Source organism: Gavia stellata, chromosome 4 (genome assembly GCF_030936135.1).
Source record: "Gavia stellata isolate bGavSte3 chromosome 4, bGavSte3.hap2, whole genome shotgun sequence".
NCBI lineage: Eukaryota > Metazoa > Chordata > Aves > Gaviiformes > Gaviidae > Gavia > Gavia stellata.
Window position 1 is genome coordinate 84,163,343 of NC_082597.1, and position 19,196 is coordinate 84,182,538.

A 19,196-nucleotide genomic window follows, 5' to 3' on the forward strand; every position below is an offset into this window, starting at 1 on the left:
GAACTAGATGATCTTTAAGATTCCTTCCAACTCAAACCATTCTATGATTCATCTTCAGAGCATGGCCTGAGACAGCTGGCTGCTTTGAGAAGATGTAAAGTCTTCTAAGGCTGATGGAAAGCCTTTTATAAGGCACAACACTATGAGAAAGCGTCTCCCTGTTCCGGAACCATTTATTTGCTAACGGCCAGAGATATAAAGACCCATATTCATCTCAAAAGTTTCTTAGATGCAGGAGAGGAGGGCTAAGTGTGGCTTCTGTTTCTGGTCATGTATAAACACAATGAAATCTTCAACTAAATTTAATAAACTATGTGCAACTGTAATATCTGGAGGCAGTAATTTCCACATTTGACTCTGTATTGCAATAGAAATGTACCCTCAATAAAATCATTATCCATTGCTCTTTTGGCACTGCTGGGTTTGCTGGCAGTGGGGGAAGAATGCTCAACCCCATCCAATCTCTGTAAGAATAGCAGCAACATTAGGAAAAATGAAATATTGAAATGACAGCAGAGAAATATATTTGTTTCCAGTGGCCAAGGTTTCAAAGTTGTTCTTTCAATTTTAAAATTTTAGCTAAGGATAACCGCTACCTGGAAGGAAAGTATCCTCCTGATTTAGAAGGGAGTTTGACATGCCTTTTCCTTTCTTCCTGTCCTTGTACAAATTTCCTAGTCACTGCAATGAATCTGCTTGAAGATTTGGACTATGAAATGACAGAACATATGGTTGCTGGCAATCCTGCAGAGACCGTCCGGAAGTACTTCCCTGAGACATGGATCTGGGACATAGTTTCAGTGAAGTAGGTGTTTATGGGAATGTAGAGTGTGGTCACTGGGGCAAAACCTCGGAAGATATTTAAACCTCAATGGAAGTATCAGTATTTCAGTGAGAGGGGTATTTTTAGTAGACAGGGGGGTTTGTTCAAGGTCAGTAAGTATAGGATGCTTTGGGAGGACATGCAAAAGCCAGTGCCCATACCGCAACTGGTCAAGAGTTTGCTGTCAGCAGGTGTTGTTCAGTAGGCTGAGAAAAACATAGATGATCACCAGAATATAACTGAAATCTTGTTCTTTGTCCCTCACCAGCTCTGAGGGAAATGCTGATCTAGATGTGACCATCCCTGACACCATCACCGAGTGGAAAGCCAATGCGTTCTGCACTTCGGTAGACTCGGGCTTTGGCCTGTCCCCGACAGTGTCCCTCAGGGCCTTCCAGCCCTTCTTCGTAGAGCTCACCATGCCCTACTCTGTGGTGCGTGGTGAGTCCTTCACGCTGAAAGCCACCGTTTTCAACTACCTGTCCGCCTGCATCAGGGTAAGAGACATTCACAATGTTGCTCAGTCTGACAGCTTAGGGAAGGCTACAATGGGCCACTTAAGACATGATTTCACAAGCCAGATGACTGATCTCTGACTGTAATTTCATTTAGGTGCACGTATGTAGGAATTCTTGGTGTATTTAATGAAGGGGGAATATGTTTTTTCCGATAAAGTTCCGAAAGCTGCATTTGATTCAGAACCTAAAGTTCTGCTGCTGAGGCCCCCGGCCTTGTCATCACAGATTTATGTCATTGTCCTATAGAAATATGAAACTTGGGTTATCCACAGACTACAACGTCATTACATACTCACGTGGAAACTCCAGGTTCACCAGGGTGGATACCTGTGTTCAGCCTTTAGTCTCATCTCATACAGACATCTCGCAAAGTATCACGCCAGATTTGCTGGAATATGCAGACTTCCTGTGATTTATTGCATCTGCCCCTGAGACACTGAGCAGAGCTATATAGTTTCACTACTCTTACCTACATTCTTTCACCAACAAAAAAGACAAGAGAGAATTTGCAAGGTGATTCGAACAAAATCTCAATCACCTTTGCTCAGTTTTTTATAAATACAGATTTTTATTCTAAAAGGAATGAAGCTGAAACAAGGAGGGGCACTGATCCAGCTGTTCCAATGCTCTCGCATTTATTTCCCTGTCTTCCCTGTTTTGTTTGCTGTTTTCAGGTTCCTTATTCCACTCTCCCTTGTTCCCTTACTAGCTTTCCCACTGCTAGTGTTTTACCTCTCCACCTGACTAATCATGAGGGGTGTCTTTAATTCTACATTTGTAGTCATTGCTTTGCCTTTACTCACGCAACCGGTCCATGCTCTCCTTTATCCCAGAATCAATTTCTTTTCCAGAATGGATTTCCTTTCCAAAGATACACATCCTGTTCTCTACACTTACCTCCCCAATCTCTTGCAATTGTACACATCTCAGTCTTTTCCCACTTTATCCCCCAGTTCTCGCTCTGCAATATCCCTAAGATTGTCAGTCCCACAGTATAACCAGCTCCACTACCCATTCCCATGTACTCCACTGTCTCCAGTAACCCCAGCTTCTCTGTAATTCCAACCTTCATGAGGCCACTCTGTACAACCGGCAGGTCAGCGTGTCTCTGGCTGAATCTACTCATTTCCTGGCTACACCAGTAGAGAAGCAGGAAGAATCCTACTGCATCTGCATGAATGAAAGGAAAACTGTTGCTTGGGCAGTAACACCAAGATCTCTAGGTAAGAGGCCAGACAACAAGAAAATACTGGGATCGGATATCTGTGGATGACATCAGATCTTTGGTGAGAGGAGCTAGGTGACTGCAAACCTGTCTGGAAGGATCTTGTCTACGCCAGAAGTGAAAAGTCCAACCCTGAGGTTGAGACACTATGCTGGGATGCAGTTTCCAGGTCCTAAACAAACTATTTAAGTGTTGTGGGCCATTGTTTTCTTAACATTTGAGTGGAAATAACAAATTCCCTTAATGCATGCAAAGTGCTCAGACATTCCTGTTGTGGAGTTGAGAATGTCTTAGCTTAATGTGGCTGACTCTGAAATATTTTAATCAAAGCTTGCTTTCTCTGAAGCCTCCCAGAACAAGACTGTTTGATTTACAAGACCTGCCCCTCCACTACTCTTCTTGCTCAGGTGGCCATCACGAAGGAGGTGGCCTGGAAGGCTGCAGCTGGATCAAGATCAAACACTGTCTTGAGTTTAGTTCTCCTCTTGGAAAAGCTTCTCTGTAACACACCAGAGAGTGCCCAGCACAAACAGAGACCCCCATTTCCCTGGCTCTGCTCGGCAGGGCTGGCTGACCCCTGTTTCCTCCAGGGCAGGTGGAGTTCTCGGTGAGCACTGAAGCCCTGCAGAACCAGCAGCCCTGTGGGAACGCCATCGTGGAGACCCCTGAGAAAGGGCGGAAGGACACGGTCATCAGACAGCTGCTGGTGGAGGTATGTGGGCTGCTGAGTTTGGTGGCACAGAAAAGTAATAAGAATTTCGTGCTCCACAGCAACAGTTGCTGTACGATAAAGGTTTTCTGTTTTAGCCATCATAGCAGCAATAATGGCCTGTGTGACTCTTATTCTGCATGCTTTTATAAAAGAAGCATTGATAAATCTCACACAGGCCAACAGAGCTCATAACTCACAATGTTGCCATCTTATAGTAAAAGCAGGGTATTACATTACGTAGTGGGACAGAAATAATAAAGCAGGCAATAATGGCAGGTTTGTCCTACACACATCATCTGGGAGATAAATGAGAACTCTTTGGTTTTACCTGTAATAAATCACAGGGATAGGTTGTAAATGGAGGGCTTGGCAGAAACCTCATGCATCTCCTCCAGCACGCGGCCAGTACTCTGGAATATGGAACAGTCACCACAATCTACAAATATTTCCAAAGAAAACTACCATCATTGTTTTGAAATGTTTTTATTACACTTTTAAGAATGTTCAAAACAGTATGAACTAACTTTTTTTTTGCATTCTTTTGTACATTGCTTTCTTAAGCAGTGTTTTGCAATGATAAAACCACAGCTTTTCCCATGATAAATAGCAAGTCATAAAATTAATCCACAGTATAAGACTCCCTGTGATATTAATAGCAAACAAAGAGTACTAGCCTGTTGTATAGGGAAATCTATCTAATATGACATGTCATAATATTGTCAATCCTATGCATGACAGGAGAAATAATTGTATTTAACAAAATTAAGTCAGGAGTAATATGTAATATTGCAACTCCTCCTTACATTGCAGACATTCCAATTTTCAGTAAGGCAGAGCTAGGATTCATGTAATATGTAACTTCAGAAAATGTCTTGCTAGCCTGAATGTAACGATGCAACAACAATCCTACCTGTTAAGCTTCTTTTTTTTTTTTTTTTTAATTTCACTTATTTACAAATGAATTTCATTGCACAATGCATTTCGTGTATCAGGGCACAAGTAACTGTTTAACATTTCAGGAAAACTTCCTAATTTCATATATGCCTTCAGGAAAAAGAGTATTTATTTTGTTCTTTGAAGATACTGGAAGATCAGAACTGTAGTGTCTTTTGTCCCAGATGGCGGGGGAGTGAAAATAACTGAATGAGCATTAAAATTACTTCTGTCGGGGTGTCTGAGAGATTGCTGGTCTTATCCTGTTATTGTAATGAGGTAATTAATCTACAACAAGCCCTGACTGGATAGAATCAGAGATTAGCATCCAAGGCTGAACAATTAATTAGCAGGGGTGGATACAGTGTAACTTGCTTGGGGTGGAGCTGCGTTGTCCCAAGCACATGGATGTCGATATTCCCTGTCCTGGGGAGAGAGAAGGGGTAGTGCCAGAGCCCCTGGGGCGGCCTCTTGCCCCTTGGGAAACCAAGCCTTGCCAAGAGCTAGTTGGGAAACAGAATGTTTTCTCACTCAGGAATTTCTCAACTGGAAAGGAAAATCTTTCAAATGGTTACAGTTTGTATGTTTTAATTTCCTGTTGAAATGTTCAAAATCGAACAAAACAATGGATGTCTCATTTAGTTGCATTTCAGAATGACATACTGAAACAAACAAGAAGGTGCCTTTTCAAGCAGAAGCATTCAGCTCTCTCATAGTTTATCCTAAAAGCTTTTTTTTTTCCCCCCTACTCTTTTAATCTTTCTGTCTTTTCATACTGAAGAATGAGAGACAATGTATTTTAACTGTGTGAGAAAGTGAAGGTAATACCATTGTTTACATGCTGGATAAAATTTTCAGCTGGCAAAAGTTGGGAACCAGTAATGAAGCAATGGGAACTCTCCTGTTTGGAGGTTAAAAAAAATCGATGCAAAGATCTCACTGAAATAAACTCTGACAAAATATGTTTTCTAATAAATATTTGATTCCTGAGTTTTACACAGAACGTTTTCTACCAGCTCAACAGAAAACAGGGCTTCTTTGCTGACTTCAAAAATTAGGCTAGAAGGTTTTGAAACAGAGGGATACAATCACCAGTTGACTGTGGCATGTATTTAAATTTTGCGTGTTGTAACATGTCACTTGTGGGTGCATTGGAGTGCTCTGGTTGCCACTCACCAAAGCTCTTGCATACGTATCCTACCAGTGTCCCAGGCACTCAGCCATCATCGCAGTCTGAAGACTTCTGCGAGACTGGGACAAGGTGGGTAGCACCCTGGAAGACAGAGCCCTGTGGCTCTGTTAGCACTGTCGGTAACATCATCCTGCATGTTGTCTGCATCCTCACCTGTGAAGCTGCAGGACCTCTCTCGGTAATAAGAAGGAAAGAGCATGTATCAAATTTCATGTTTGTAATTAGCCACTATGTTGTAGTCCTCAATTATCCTCAGTTCAGTACACGGAGGAAAAAACTTTGTAAACAATTCCTAAAGACTTTTCAGTATAATGAATTTACTACCACAGGAGAATTTATAAGCATTTAATTTTCTTAGAATCCCTTTTAGTTTCCCTCTTGAGATTTCTTGCTTTTCTTTTTTGTTGTTGTTTCTCATTTTTTGCCTTTTTTCTTGCTTTTTTCCCCAAGCCGGAAGGGACTGAGGTGGAAACTACCTACAACTCTGTGCTCTGTGCATCTGGTAAGAGTCTTTTGCTTTCAAAGACTTTCTTTGCCAAGGTAGAGACTAAAGACAAAGGGAGAAGACAAGGTTTGTGATTGCTCCGCTCTGAGAAGAAAGGTGTAGGGATCTGATAAAATTGAACAAACTAGATGTATGTCCAACTGGTTGTGAAACTAATTCTTCCTAAAGGAGAAGAGCTGAGGCTGTAATAGTCCCTGCAATTACAGAGGCAGAAGCATATCTCTTAGGAGCTGAGGCTGGCCAGGTCCCTGTAGGGAGAGAATATCTGGGATTTAATAGGGTTATCTCTAACTTCTTTCATGCAATGGGTGTAAAATCACAAACCGGACTCTGCAGTAAGCCAGATCTGCCCACCAAAGCACAAGAGACCAGAAAAATAGGTTAGAAAGCATATTTGTCAGTCGAGGCCAGCTGACAGTGCCATGTAGAAGTCTGTGACAGGCTGTGTGTGAGGGTATTGCAGGCCCAACACAAAATTTGCAGGATGGGAAGCTTCCACAACAAAATTACAGATGAATGGATTTGTTGAAGGCAGGAAACTCCTGTGCAGGGCATGGTGTCTCACCCTCTTAGCTGCTACCCATGCATGTAGATATATCCAGAGTTTAACCAAATTGATCTGTTTTTTATCCCAGAAAAGTCCATGTCAGAGCCAGTCTCCCTGGTTCTCCCAGAGACTGTGGTGGATGGCTCAGCCAGAGCATATTTCTCAGTGCTAGGTAAGTGAAGCATTCTTAAAGTGTCACATGCTATTTTGAAACACTGCCATGTTTCTTCAGGCTGTGCTCAGTCTACTGGCAAGCCCTGAACTGTGCTAATTTACACTGGAAGTTGTCCCATTCCCCAGGTGACATCATGGGCACTGCCATGCAGAACCTGCACCAGCTCCTCCAGATGCCGTTTGGCTGTGGGGAGCAGAACATGGTCCTGTTTGCACCCAACATCTACGTCCTGGACTATCTGAACAAGACAGGGCAGCTGAGTGAGGAGGTCAAATCCAAGGCCATCGGATACTTAGTGAGCGGTGAGCTGGGACACGGCTTTTGCTTCTCTGTTCATTCCTTCCCCTGGCAACTGGATAAGGACACTATTGGCCACTGGCATGTATGATCTGGAGGAGGTTGTCCTGGTGCATTAAGGGAACATGTGGTAGGTCAGGTGTATATAATACAATATCTGTAAGAGAGAGAATCCTGCACTCAGGTGGATGTTCAGGGTGAGAAGTGACAGCATCCAAACAGGAGCATAGGAAAAGTCCAGGACTGGCAATAACTCAGACTTCTCTCCACAAGAAAAGGGATATATGAAATACATAAATCAGGCTGCAACCATTAATCACGGCAGCTGCTTATGTAGACCTCGGACCCTCCTTAGGATTAAGATTTAGAAAGCCTCACTCACCTTCGACCAGGCCAGAATTTTAACACACTAGCTAACACTTGTTGGTGGACATAACACCAGTACATATGGACACGGTGGGTATCTGCCGACTAACAAGGGACTGGTTTTACTCAGTTATTTTGCAGAAAAATTGCACTTCCTCCAATGAAAATGATGCTGTTTTCTGCATCCCTATCCTGTGTGGGGCTCACCTTTGTATTCAGTTCTCCTCTGGCAACCATTTTCCCATTTCTCTCAAGTCTGGGATACATTTACCTTTCCTCATCAAGTCTAAGGCAGAGAGCAGCAATGGCCACAGATATCCTGTTTTCAGGTGTTTTAGGAGAGAGGAAGAGCACAAGGATGGAGGTGCTTGGAGCTGTGGGTTTGCCTGAACTTCCATTGTAACACTGAGCAGCGTAACTCACACTTGTGCCATAAGAAGGGTGACACTGTGTCCCATGTCTGCTACATTTCTTTTGCATGGCTCCTTGAAAAGTACTGTGACAACTAAAATATTCTTCCACTCTCTATTTCAGGGTATCAAAGGCAATTGAACTACAAACACTGGGATGGTTCTTATAGCACCTTTGGACCCCGTTATGGGCAAGTTGGGAATACCTGGTAAGACTTCACTACCACTGGCTTTTCATTTCTGCATTTCATGCCCTCCATTTCCTCAGTGAGTGTCGTGTTCTCAGTGGTCATTGCGGAGGTTGAAATGGAGGTGGAGATGAAATGATAATCGTGGCATCATAGAATAATCACGTGGAATAATGGAGCGGGGAAGGATGCTAAGGGAGGTGCCTTTTAGGTTTGCAGTGCTGCACTGATAGCTACTTACCTCCCCGGACATCCTTCTTGAGCTCAAGTGAGGGTGACCTGCAGGATGCCCTAGCTAGTTCTTGTTAGCAGAAGATGCTGATGAATCCCCAGAGTGCCATTGCCCACCTACCCGCAGCTCTCAGGGCTACGAATGGCAGGCTCCACTTACCATTGGTCCCCATCTCACTGAATCACTAAGCTAGCTCAGTTTCCAGACAGCCCTCTGTGGTCAAGTCCCGTAGCCTCTGCTGCTTTCCTCCAGAGCAGTGATGCCAACATGGGCCCTATGACCTATGATGGATACAGGGTCCTGCTCAGGATGTCTCAGTTGCCTCTGTCATTTTCAGGCTCACAGCCTTTGTCCTCAAGTCCTTTGCCCAGGCCCGGCCTCACATCTTCATAGATGAGAAACACATCCAGGATGCTTTGGTCTGGCTCACTCAAAAGCAGAAGGAGAACGGCTGTTTCCGCAGTTCTGGGACACTCCTGAACAATGCCATGAAGGTAATGTGTCTGCCTGGTTGGCTCCACACGGGCTTTGTCAGGCTGGAACTTGACCATAAGTCACTCCAGGACCAACAGAGCTATTACAGCCCTTGAGGGCTGGGGAGGAGGGGGAGTTAAAAATGTGAGCTATCACAGAAGCAGGAAGAAGCCAACAGCAGCTTCTGAAGGACCTACCATGAGAAGGAGGCTAGAAAGAATTTGTCCCTACAGGATGTAAATATGTAGCACAGAGAGAAGCCAGTGGTGCTCTGTGGGATCAGCATCTACTTTTGTGGTTCCCTGCAGGGTGGAGTGAACGACGAGATCACACTGACGGCCTACATCATTATTGCGTTGCTGGAGATTCCTCTGCCTGTAACCGTATGTGTCTGCACCCCAACCCGAGCCACAGATGATACTAACCTGCCCTATTAGTAGCCCCCCCAGATTATCAGGTCCCTTTACCTTTTGAAAGAAGAAATCCTGTCTGAATATTCTTTCTGTTCAAGCCTAGACTGGAATAACATTTTTCCTCCATTTTCCTCCCCTGTTCAATCCTGTCTCCCATATACACATTTTACTTAATCTTTTTCTGAGTTCTTTTGTGGACAATCAAGCTTTTGCTCCTTTAAAAGAGTTCAGCCTGGATTAACAGTGACTTAAATGTTTCAGACTCTGAAATGAGCCAAATAGGTTTTCTACACCCACAAAAATCTCCTTTTTTTTGTTGGAATAGTACATTCCTGTTGAACCACTTGTATGGGCCTACCGTGTTGACACAACAGCACGGGTCTGTAAAAAAAGGTGGCACACTCAGGGATTCATTCTCATTTTCTCTGCCTCTTCTAGATTGCTTTATGGGAAATCTGCATCCTTAATGCTTGGGGAATAAGGTATACCTATAGGTAATAGGGTATACCTATAGGGAATACCATAAACAGTAATCTGTGAAAAGCCTGAAGCCTGTTTAAAAGCAATGTGGGTTTGGTCATTCTGATCCCTGAGTCTGTGGTCCCCTCACTGTGAGACAAGCCTCTGGTGCAGGTGAAATTGGGGTGTGAATTGCAGCAGCAGGACTGCTGAGCCAGGATGGTTGCCAGGCTGCTGTAATCCCTCTGCTCCAAATGTAGTAGAAGCTGTTTTGTGTTGAAAGTTTTTTTCCTGTATAGTGAGAACCAGCAGAAGGAATTATTTTGTCAATAGGGTGACATGGATCACATTAGCTTCACCAGAAGAGTATTCTTTCTTTGGTATGTGGTACGTTTAGAAGGCAAGTTCTCAGGCAGAACTGTATTGGATGACAAGGTTGTTTTTCGTCTCCCTGTCTGAGCCTTAAGGTGCCACTGAATGTGAAGGGGTTTGTCGGAATCAGATTGGGATATGGGTCCATTTCAAGTTAAGCTGCATGAATTCCTAAGCACAGCACAGCCCTTAAGTATTTAATGCTATTGGCAAGCATACAGAGTATTTCTGTAGGTAAAATAAGCCACATTAGACCCCTCATAAAAAACTTATTAGTACTGTCCTCAGCATGTGTATCTCCTGCCATGTTCTGTCATTAGACTGAAATCTTCCCCAACCTTACAAACAGTAATAAGCATAGGAAACCTTAGGTGATGCATAGACCCAACCAATTTTATTTTTATTCTTTGCTTTCTCAAAAGCAGCTGAATTGCTTCTCCAAAAGTGACTACAAAAGATTTCATCTTCCAGCACACACCCAGTGAAGGCAAAGTACAAAGCCACTGAAAAATAAGTCTTTTCCTTCTAGACCACCGATTAAGCTGTAAATGTGCTGTTAGGCTTCAGATCATGGCATGCCCCCCTGCAGTGCTATACCTTCAATTTTATACCACTTTTTCATCACAAACGAGCAAGAGTCGTGTGTCTTGCTGAAAGGTCATGGGGTCACTGTGTATGTTACTTAACACTATGTAAAGTAGTTAGAGTTTGCCTTTCTGTAGCAATTGTGCTCTTAAACCATATTTGAGATTCTGGCTTCAAAAAGACATGCATTGGTGATGTTAGCATGTCACAGAAAATATTCCAGAAAATAGAAAAAAATATATTCTTTCTGGTTCAGAGATAGAATTTACCACCAAACTAGAAGCTCCGTTATCAACTTGCAGCAAAATGAATTTTTTTCAGAAGGCCCTAGAAAAGGGGAACTAAACGATAAAAAGGAAAGGACAGAGCAGTGGGTGAAAGCACAGAACAGTCTCAGGGTGATCGCTAGAGAAGAAAAGCAAGTATGCAGTAGATCTACAGAGAGGTAGTATATCAGAGAACTCCCCTTGCCCTGAGACACAGTCAGGCCAGTAACTCTTCTCAAAGCAGAAGGGTTGGAGCCCTGCTTCACAGTCTTTAAATCAAGCTGGGAAAAACATTATATCAAGATGTATTAAAGGAAAGCAGACACGAGAGAACAAACAGCCTTTGCCTGCCCATTCATTCCAAGGTGTCTTGGACCTGGAGGGGAAGGGATACGCAATGCTACAATCTTTGTCAGACAGGGGAGTGAGGATGTCAAGGGTCCATAGGTAGCATATGATTCCTGCTGTTCTAAGATGGACCTGAGTGTGAGCTCTGGCTCCTCCAGCTCAGTCTCTCTCTCCTCCCAGCACTCAGTGGTGCGTAACGCTCTGTTCTGCCTGGAAACAGCAACAGATGAGAAAGAAAACCACGTGTACACCAAGGCATTGATGGCGTATGCCTTCGCCCTGGCAGGGAAGGAGGAGAAGAGGAAGGCATTGCTTGGCTCACTTGAAAAGGAAGCCGTGAAAAAGGGTGAGTGCTCCTGGTGAGACACATCTCTTCCAACCCACTGGCCTTACATCTTCCCTTGAAAAAATGGCTTTTATTGGTGGGGCAATGGCTTCTGTGGGTGCGGAAAGGTGGAGGGACAGGAAAACACTTGTGCAAAGGGGTTGCGTTTTTGAGAACTCCCTCTAAGTGCCCAGGGAGTTCATCAGGAAGCATCAGGCACCATCTGCATCAGTGCTGAACTAAAGGGTAGCTCTGCAAGCGTCTCTCCTCAGTCCGCTCCTCTTGCCACACCAGCCACTGCTTAGCAAAGACTTAGTGATGTTTACGGCCACTCCTTCCTTCCAGTGCACATGCTCAACATAGAACAAAGCTGACCTTGCACAGCACAAGGGACGATAAATCCGAGAAGAGCTGCACGTGCTGAGAGAGAAAACAAACACACAGGTCGTTTTGGAGGCCATAGCATAAGCTCTGAGTCTTCCAGGAAATCATGGAATGCCTCAGAAGCATTCTGGTAAGGTCAGGCCGGACAGTGGGTTTGCCCAAGCGTTGGGTAGCAGGGTCGTGAAGGAAACAGCCCCAGCACCTTTTGCCTTTCCCACCTGCAGGCGACTATCAAGCCCTGCTCACAGTCCTTGGGTCGTTTTGCCTCACAGAGCTTGTCACTGCCCAAGCCCGGCACCTCTACTCAACAAGGGAAGTAGCGCCAGCCTGGTGCTCTGCTGCTGCTCAAGCCCATAAACGCCTCCATGAATCTGGAGTCTAGGACAAAGCGGTATCCAGGCCTGAGGACTGAGCCTCAGCAGTCTCAGACTAGTTGCAGCAAGTGAGGAGTTGTCTAACCCTTCCCATTTCATCCTACAGGACAGACGCATCCTGGAGGCTCTTGCCCTCCCAGCTGGATCAGCAGCAGGTCGAGCACTCCCTTTCCGTAACTACTAATAATTGCTTGTTGTCTTGTCTCCACGCTCCCTGCCTCCTGTGAAGACGGGTCTGTTCATTGGCAGCGGCCTGGGAAAGAGCCAGAGGTTAATCTCCCGTACTATCGCTACCGCGCTCCCTCTGCTGAAGTGGAGATGACGGCCTACGTGCTCCTTGCTCACCTCACCACGCAGCCGGCACCTTCCCAGGAGGAGCTGTCATTTGCATCTCTTATTGCAAAGTGGATCAGCGGTCAGCAGAATCCCAATGGAGGCTTCTCCTCCACCCAGGTGAGCTGCTTCCCTCCTGCGACCGCACACATCAACGTCAGAAGATGGGAAGTGACAGAGACCCAGGTGGGAGCACAGTAGGGTTCACCAGGGCAGGGACTGGGCCCTGCAGTATATCCCTGCAGTATCTGCCATAGCTGCCAAGTTCCCAAGAGGCCAGAGGCTAACATGTCAGGGAGTGCCTCTGGGAAGAATGACTGATAGTTTGGTTAATGACCTGGTTTACTCAACACAGTGGGGCAGGACGGTAGGGATGCAAGGGACGTGTGTCTGTGCCATTGGAGAGGGCTTCCACTGCAATTTGTTTGTGCGTCTGAAGTTGCTGCTTCATTCCGTGGCGAGCGAGGGAAGGCTGCGCAGAGCTCCATGCCAGGGAGCTTGGGGGATATGCAACTGCTGTGCAGAGGACACAGGAAGGGAACGGAAACATGCAGAAGCTGCTCTTTCCCTCTCTCCTTTGTACTTCAAACTGGAGAAAGTGGGGAACGGAGGGGAGGATGCCTGCCGACAGCAAAGGGCAGGCTGTGGGAGGACAGGCTGTGGAAAGGCTGACTGTATTCCCCTGGGTGCCGGCACCCATCGCTTTCAGGACACAGTGGTGGCTCTCCAAGCGCTGTCCCTGTACGGAGCTGTGACCTATGCCAAGAGCGGAGCAGCTTCCAAAGTGACCCTGCGATCTGGAGAGGACTTCCAGCAAGACTTCCAAGTGGATTCCACAAACCGGCTGCTGCTCCAGCGCGTGCCCCTGCCCCAGGTGCCAGGGGAGTACAGTACGGAGGTGTCTGGTGAAGGATGCGTCTACGTGCAGGTGAGGGTGACGGAGGCAGGTGGCATCCCGGGAGGAGAGCCCCTTGGCAGGCAGGAGCCAGGGAGAGGGCAGAAGGGACAGGGGAGAGGGGAGGAGTGGGAGGGAAGGCTCTGGGAGAGGGAAGAGGAGAGGAAGAGTAGAGGGGTGTGGAGGAGAATGAGCGCGAGAGAAGCAGGGAAGGATCCGCAGTGTGGAGGAGCTGAGAGAATGGCAGAAGTGGGGAGGCAGGACGGGGAGAGGATGGGCTCTCTCACGCGCTCAGCATGCACACACACAGGCTCACACAGAGCCGCTGGCTCTCCCCTAGACGAGCCTGAGGTACAACGTGCAGCCCACGCAGGAGGACGCACCCTTCACGCTCCACGTGTACACCATCCCAGAGACGTGTGAGGACTCCAAGGCTCACAAGGTCTTTGACATAGGCGTAAATGTCAGGTGAGTCTGCGTTTGGGTCTGAGCCTTCCTGAGAAGCCACGAGAGCTGGACGACGTCTGCTGGTTCAGGGTGAGCCAGTCTGGAAGCCCTGGAGGGGCAGTGTATCCCTGGAAAAGTGGGCAGGAAGCAGCTGTGGACAAAGGACATGTCCTGCAGTGGTGGAGCTGTGCGGGCAGCCCAGGGCTGGGCTAGTGTGAGGCTGCATAGGTGACGAGGAGACCCTGGCGTAGCTGGAGAAGGTGGTGCTGGACTGCCAGGACGTGGTGGGGTGCAAGTGCTATGGAAAAGGTGGAAGTGCCCCCAGCTTCGACTTGAGGTACACTGAATTGCTGTTGCTTGGTTCCTTAGTTACACTGGGGAGCGCAATGGCTCCAACATGGTGATTGTTGATGTGAAGATGCTGTCAGGATTCATCCCCGTGAAGTCCTCCGTGAAGAAGGTAAGATGCTGTGTGAAGCATATCTGTCCTTAAACTGGGGCATCAATTTCCTTATTTAAAGGAGCATCTAATTATTCTCCTGGTATCTTCTCTGCTATTAGACCTGTCCCTCTTTTCCTCTAGTTCTTCCACCCCTCAGCTGTGGAGGAGGGGTGTATGAGGGATGCCAGACGCAGCACTCCCTTCCCACCCCTCAAGCACTTATGGTAGCTTGCAGTTGCTCAAATATATGCGCAGTTTGGCCCTGAGACCAAAAGCCGGGAAAAGACCATCAGGTCTAACTTCAGGGACTCAGGAGCCTTGGGAGATGTATGACAGCTGTGACTATAACAGTCCCTCATTCTATTTTTGTGTCAAGGAGGTGAAAGAGCATGAAATGGTGGGAACTGGGGGAAGACTTACTGTGTGGGGTTTCACACAAGAGTGTTTGCTGAGTCCCCTGGGAAGTAGTCTCCCTGTGCGTTACTTCTCAGCATACACTTGCTGAGGTTCTAGGGGCAGGAGGAAGCTTAGATGAGTCAAAGGAGGGTTGACCAACTACCCTTCAGATCAGCAATCTCTTCCATGTCTCCTCTTTCCAGCTCTCAAACATCTGGTTTCACCAGATCCAAAGGACAGAAGTGAACACAAACCACGTTCTGCTGTACATAGAGCAGGTGAGGACTAACCCAAGGCTGCCGTGGGGCACACAGTGGGGCCACACTGGCAATAGCATGCACAGAGATGGAGAGCAATGCTAAGCATCTCCAGGCTTGTAAACACAGAACATAAACCTGTCTGCCACTGACCACCTCTCTCTCTCAGAGGGCACATCTCCGTCCCAGCCCTCAGCACCCTTCCCCTCCGCCCCGCGCACCGATCAGGCCCCCACCTCCCCACCAGCCACGGGCTCCCCCAGCGTGGGGAAAGGCCCCAGGGTGTCCCCTTGCCCTCAGCCAGGCCTGCAGCCCGCGCACCCCCCGGGCCCGCGCCCGGGTCGCAGGGGAGAGCGAGGGCGCAGCGCGGGGCAGCCCCCGGCAGCGCGGAGCCGCCCCCGAGCCTCCACCGCTTCCCTCCCGCAGCTGAGCAGCGAGACCCTCAGCTTCTCCTTCGCGGTGGAGCGGGACGTCCCCGTGCAGGGCCTGAGGCCAGCCCAGGTGAAGGTCTATGACTACTACGAGACAGGTGAGCGCGGGGCCGGGGCGCCCGCGGCGCCGAGGGCGGGCAGCGGGACGCGCGGAGCGGCGCGGGGGCCGCGGGGACCCGCAGCTGCCCCGGGCCCGGGCCCTTCCCGCCCCCGCGCTGCCCGCGCTCTCCCAGGGCGGAGGGGCCCGGAGCGCCGGCGGCCGCCACCCCGCCCTCCTCCCGCCTGCTCCGGCCCGGGCGGGCCCCGGAGGACGGCGCGGGGCAGGCCCGGGCGGCGGGGACGCTGCGGGCGTCGCTGCGGGGCCGCCCCTCACGCCGCCGGCTGCTGCGCAGCCGCCCTCCCCTGAGGGAGCGGGCGGAGGGGGCCTTCCCCCGCCCTCCCACCGGCGGCCCGCAAGGCCGGTCCTGCCTCCCCGCGGAGAGGAGCCGGCCCGCGGGGCAGCGCCAGGGGCATCCCCCCGCCCCAGCGCGCTGGCGGAAGGGGCCTGCGCGGCCCCCGGGCGCAGCGCGGGGGAGACGGGCTGGGGCTGCCCGGGCGGGGCGGCTCCGCCGTGCCGCTGCGGCCGCTGCTCGGGGCCGGGACCGGGGCTCCCTGCCAGCGGCCGGGCTCTCTGGCGGGAAGTCGGGATGGGGGCAGTGGCCGGCTGTGGGGCCTGGCAGGAGCGTCTCTCTGGCCCCCGTCCCTCTGCCGGGAGTGTGAGGGGCGCTGACAGCCCCCTCTCCCCCTTCCCTTCTGTCTTCCAGATGAGTTTGCCACGCAGGAGTACAGCGCTCCCTGCACCACAGGTAAGGTACCGACAGCCCTTCCCTTCTTCGCAGTTCTCTACATCTTCATTGCATTTTTGTTCTTCCAGCCAGCGCTTGTCTCTTTCTGCTCGATGGGTAATTTGGATGAGATTGGCCCTACTCACAGGCACAAATTTTGTACGCAAAACTGAGAGCACAGGAGGCACACTGTTGTTGACTCATTCAAAATCCACCATCCCTGAATTCTCAGAGTGGTTTCCATAGTCAGGTTCTCCTGGCTTGAATGAGGGTTGTGTCCCTATTGTTCTGGTACTGCCCCTCGGACTTTTTCTTAGAGTTCAAGTTTGTTCTATCATTCTTGTCTCAGATTTGAGGTATGTTCTGGTCCTTCCTGAGAGCTCCAGTTAGTGTAGCCGTGGGATCATGCTGAGGGGACTTGGCTCTTTCAAACCACATGGCACACTCCTCCCCAAAAGCACTCTGTCTAGAGCAATAGAGCAAATCACAGCCACCAGAAGATACCCCATAAAGCAGCATGTCATGCTCTGACCTACTACGATTTCATGACGTGCTCCAGAATCTCCTGCCCAAGCCTGGCATACCTCTTCACTAAAGCTGTAATGCAGTGCTGCTCTTAGACCCTCGCTTCCTACTCTGAGCATGGAGCCACATATGCGGTAGGAAGTCCTCATTACAGAGGAATCTGTCCCAACCCTTGCTATTGAGGAGGCAAGTCTTTGCCTCTTACAGGAACTTGGGCTTGCCTCTCTTGTATGGTGACAGAAAACTGCCGTGGTGGTAGACCCCACCTGTACACACAGCCACATCACTCGTCTGTGGGGGGCTCATAGTTCTCCAATATGGCACCCTAAGCCTACTTAGCAACTGTATGTGGCAAAGCCCACCGTGGTGCTGGCACGTTGCAGCATGCTTTCAAGTGATGCCGTTCTCGTTGGATCCCAAGTGATAGCAAGTTTGCCTTTAGTAGCTACTCTCTGGAGCAACAGCTGCTTCCTGCTCAGCTACCCTGCTGCCCAAGCAGGAGGGGGGTCTCTCAGGAGGCAGGTATTCCTCAAGACCCCAGGCAGCCAGCCCTCAGTCTTGGTTTGGAGTCTGTGCTAGCAGGACAGGGAGGCTATGATCTTCGGGGGGTTCTCTGCAGCGCAAGGCCGCATGTGTTTGGCTTTGGATCACAGGTAATGTGGAAATTCTGTGGAAGGTCCTGACCAGCAATACTTCTCCTGCCCTATATGGAGTCTTCCAATATGAAGACTGACAGGTCTGGCTTCCTATCAGTTGCCCAGTTTCAGGTGTTTGGAATATGGAGGCTTCTGGAAAGCACTGAGACCCTGGGATGTGGTTTTTCACAGGGCCTGACTGTGGCATCTGAGAGCAGAGAAAAAGTGATTTGGACTTGGGAAGATGTAAGCTTTGTCTCTTGATGGTGGTAAATGGTGAAATTTATCTCCTTTTGTGTTCTTATCTGATGGCTTGGAAAAGAGCCCGAGCTCCCACGCTTTTACTCCATCCTGCTTGCTAACCTGGACTGTGTCTGTAGGGACAGCTGTGTTCTGCTGATTCTGGACCTACAGACTCCCTTCATGGAAAAAAAGGTGCATAAGTCCTAAGATAGACACTGAGTGGACAGTAAAACATTTCCAAAGGTTATGTTGGTGTGGTCTGGTTGTCCAGTCTGAGACTAGGGGGGAGGCTTTAGATTTTAGGCTACTTTTCCCCATGTGTGCTAAAAGACAGACATTTTATTCTCCTTGGAAGAGATAATGGGAAATTGCTAGTTAAGAGGTCCATCCACTGGTCTAGGTGTCCAAGGGTGCTCTGCACTGACTAAAAAGCAGATCTCAGCTGCAAAGCAGAAAGCCGCCTTCCCTGCCCTGAACAGTGCTGTCCACTGGTGCAGCGCACTCCTTCCACTCTCTGCAGAGAAATAAATACACTTTATGAGCATGTCTCATTGCTGCAGTGAACATCCTTGCTGCCTGTTTGCACTGTGCTCCTGTGTTCATCCCGGTTGTGACAAATACCATTCTGCTTCTCTCTCCCAGTGGGTCAGAAAGAGTCCCAGCCTTCTCTACCTCATATGGCTTTGAAGGTGACATGAGTGTTGAGTGCCATGGATGACCCTCAACCCCAGTCAAACAGCAACTCACTCTCCTGTACTGTGCTTCACACACAACCTGGCTTCCCAAACCCTTAACTTGCTCTCTCTGTCCCTTGGCCTGAGAGAGGGAACTGGCCTATCTCTCTAACTCCTGTACCCTCCCATCTTCTTTCATCCTTGCAGAGGAAGTAGACCAGGGCAATGCATGAAAAATACTCCCAGTTGCTGGAACTCGCCTGCCTCACTACCACCACCACCACCACCTCTGGAGAGGATGGAGTGACAGATGAATACTGCCTGCAAGGAACGGGAAATGAACTTTACAAATAAATTAACTGTACTCACCAATGATTTTTGAACAGTTTATTCCCAATTCTGTTTCTTCTTGCTCAGCCTCCAGTCACAGCTTTAATCTCCCTGGCTTCTTAGGTTGAAGAGCATCCCATCCAGCCACAACTGTGTGCAGGGCAATAAGGCTGACAAGTAAGGGAAAAAAACAAAAGAGGATGGAATGATTTAAGTTGGAGTCAGCCTTTCTAATGTAGCCCTCTCAGTGATACATACTCTGAACTTGTCATCTGAGATGCTGTCTAATCAACAGACAAGGACAGGTACCTCTTGAGAACAACTTCTTTCCCCTGGCTTAGAAACTATAACCTTGATTGAACTGGTCTCTGCAGGTGCCTATCCGTGTCTCCCACTGGTAGGCAGCCTGAGTGATCAGCTAACGTTACATGAAATTCAACTTCTGTGATGTGCCCCCTAGACACCCCTTCCAGGATTGTTTCTGGTTTGAAGAAAAGTGGGAGGAGATAGACAGTCTGCCCTCTTGTAAGGTTAGAGTGCGCATGGGGGGGCAGGAGGGATGTGTGCATGCATTATGCCTTCAGCTGCTAACTTATAATGGCCTGTTCTCCAGCTGAAGCTTGGGTCTTCTCGTGGGAACT

At 48.7% G+C, this 19,196-nt stretch overlaps 1 protein-coding gene across 1 annotated transcript in view; it reads left to right on the forward strand.

Annotated features, from left to right (window-relative positions):
* Positions 1 to 18,871, forward strand: part of LOC104252629 (alpha-2-macroglobulin) — a 41,448-nt gene extending 22,577 nt beyond the window's left edge. Inside the window, exons 18-36 of the mRNA XM_059816279.1 lie at positions 679 to 805; positions 1,092 to 1,320; positions 2,438 to 2,564; positions 3,157 to 3,278; positions 5,854 to 5,905; positions 6,544 to 6,627; positions 6,756 to 6,932; positions 7,828 to 7,912; positions 8,461 to 8,617; positions 8,906 to 8,980; positions 11,221 to 11,386; positions 12,353 to 12,576; positions 13,166 to 13,384; positions 13,692 to 13,819; positions 14,168 to 14,258; positions 14,840 to 14,914; positions 15,320 to 15,422; positions 16,128 to 16,169; positions 18,433 to 18,871. Coding sequence (XP_059672262.1) covers positions 679 to 805; positions 1,092 to 1,320; positions 2,438 to 2,564; positions 3,157 to 3,278; positions 5,854 to 5,905; positions 6,544 to 6,627; positions 6,756 to 6,932; positions 7,828 to 7,912; positions 8,461 to 8,617; positions 8,906 to 8,980; positions 11,221 to 11,386; positions 12,353 to 12,576; positions 13,166 to 13,384; positions 13,692 to 13,819; positions 14,168 to 14,258; positions 14,840 to 14,914; positions 15,320 to 15,422; positions 16,128 to 16,169; positions 18,433 to 18,458 — 2,309 coding nt within the window. The 3' untranslated portion in view covers positions 18,459 to 18,871. The remainder of the gene's footprint in view (positions 1 to 678; positions 806 to 1,091; positions 1,321 to 2,437; positions 2,565 to 3,156; positions 3,279 to 5,853; positions 5,906 to 6,543; positions 6,628 to 6,755; positions 6,933 to 7,827; positions 7,913 to 8,460; positions 8,618 to 8,905; positions 8,981 to 11,220; positions 11,387 to 12,352; positions 12,577 to 13,165; positions 13,385 to 13,691; positions 13,820 to 14,167; positions 14,259 to 14,839; positions 14,915 to 15,319; positions 15,423 to 16,127; positions 16,170 to 18,432) is intronic.
* The last annotated feature ends 325 nt before the right edge of the window (positions 18,872 to 19,196 follow it).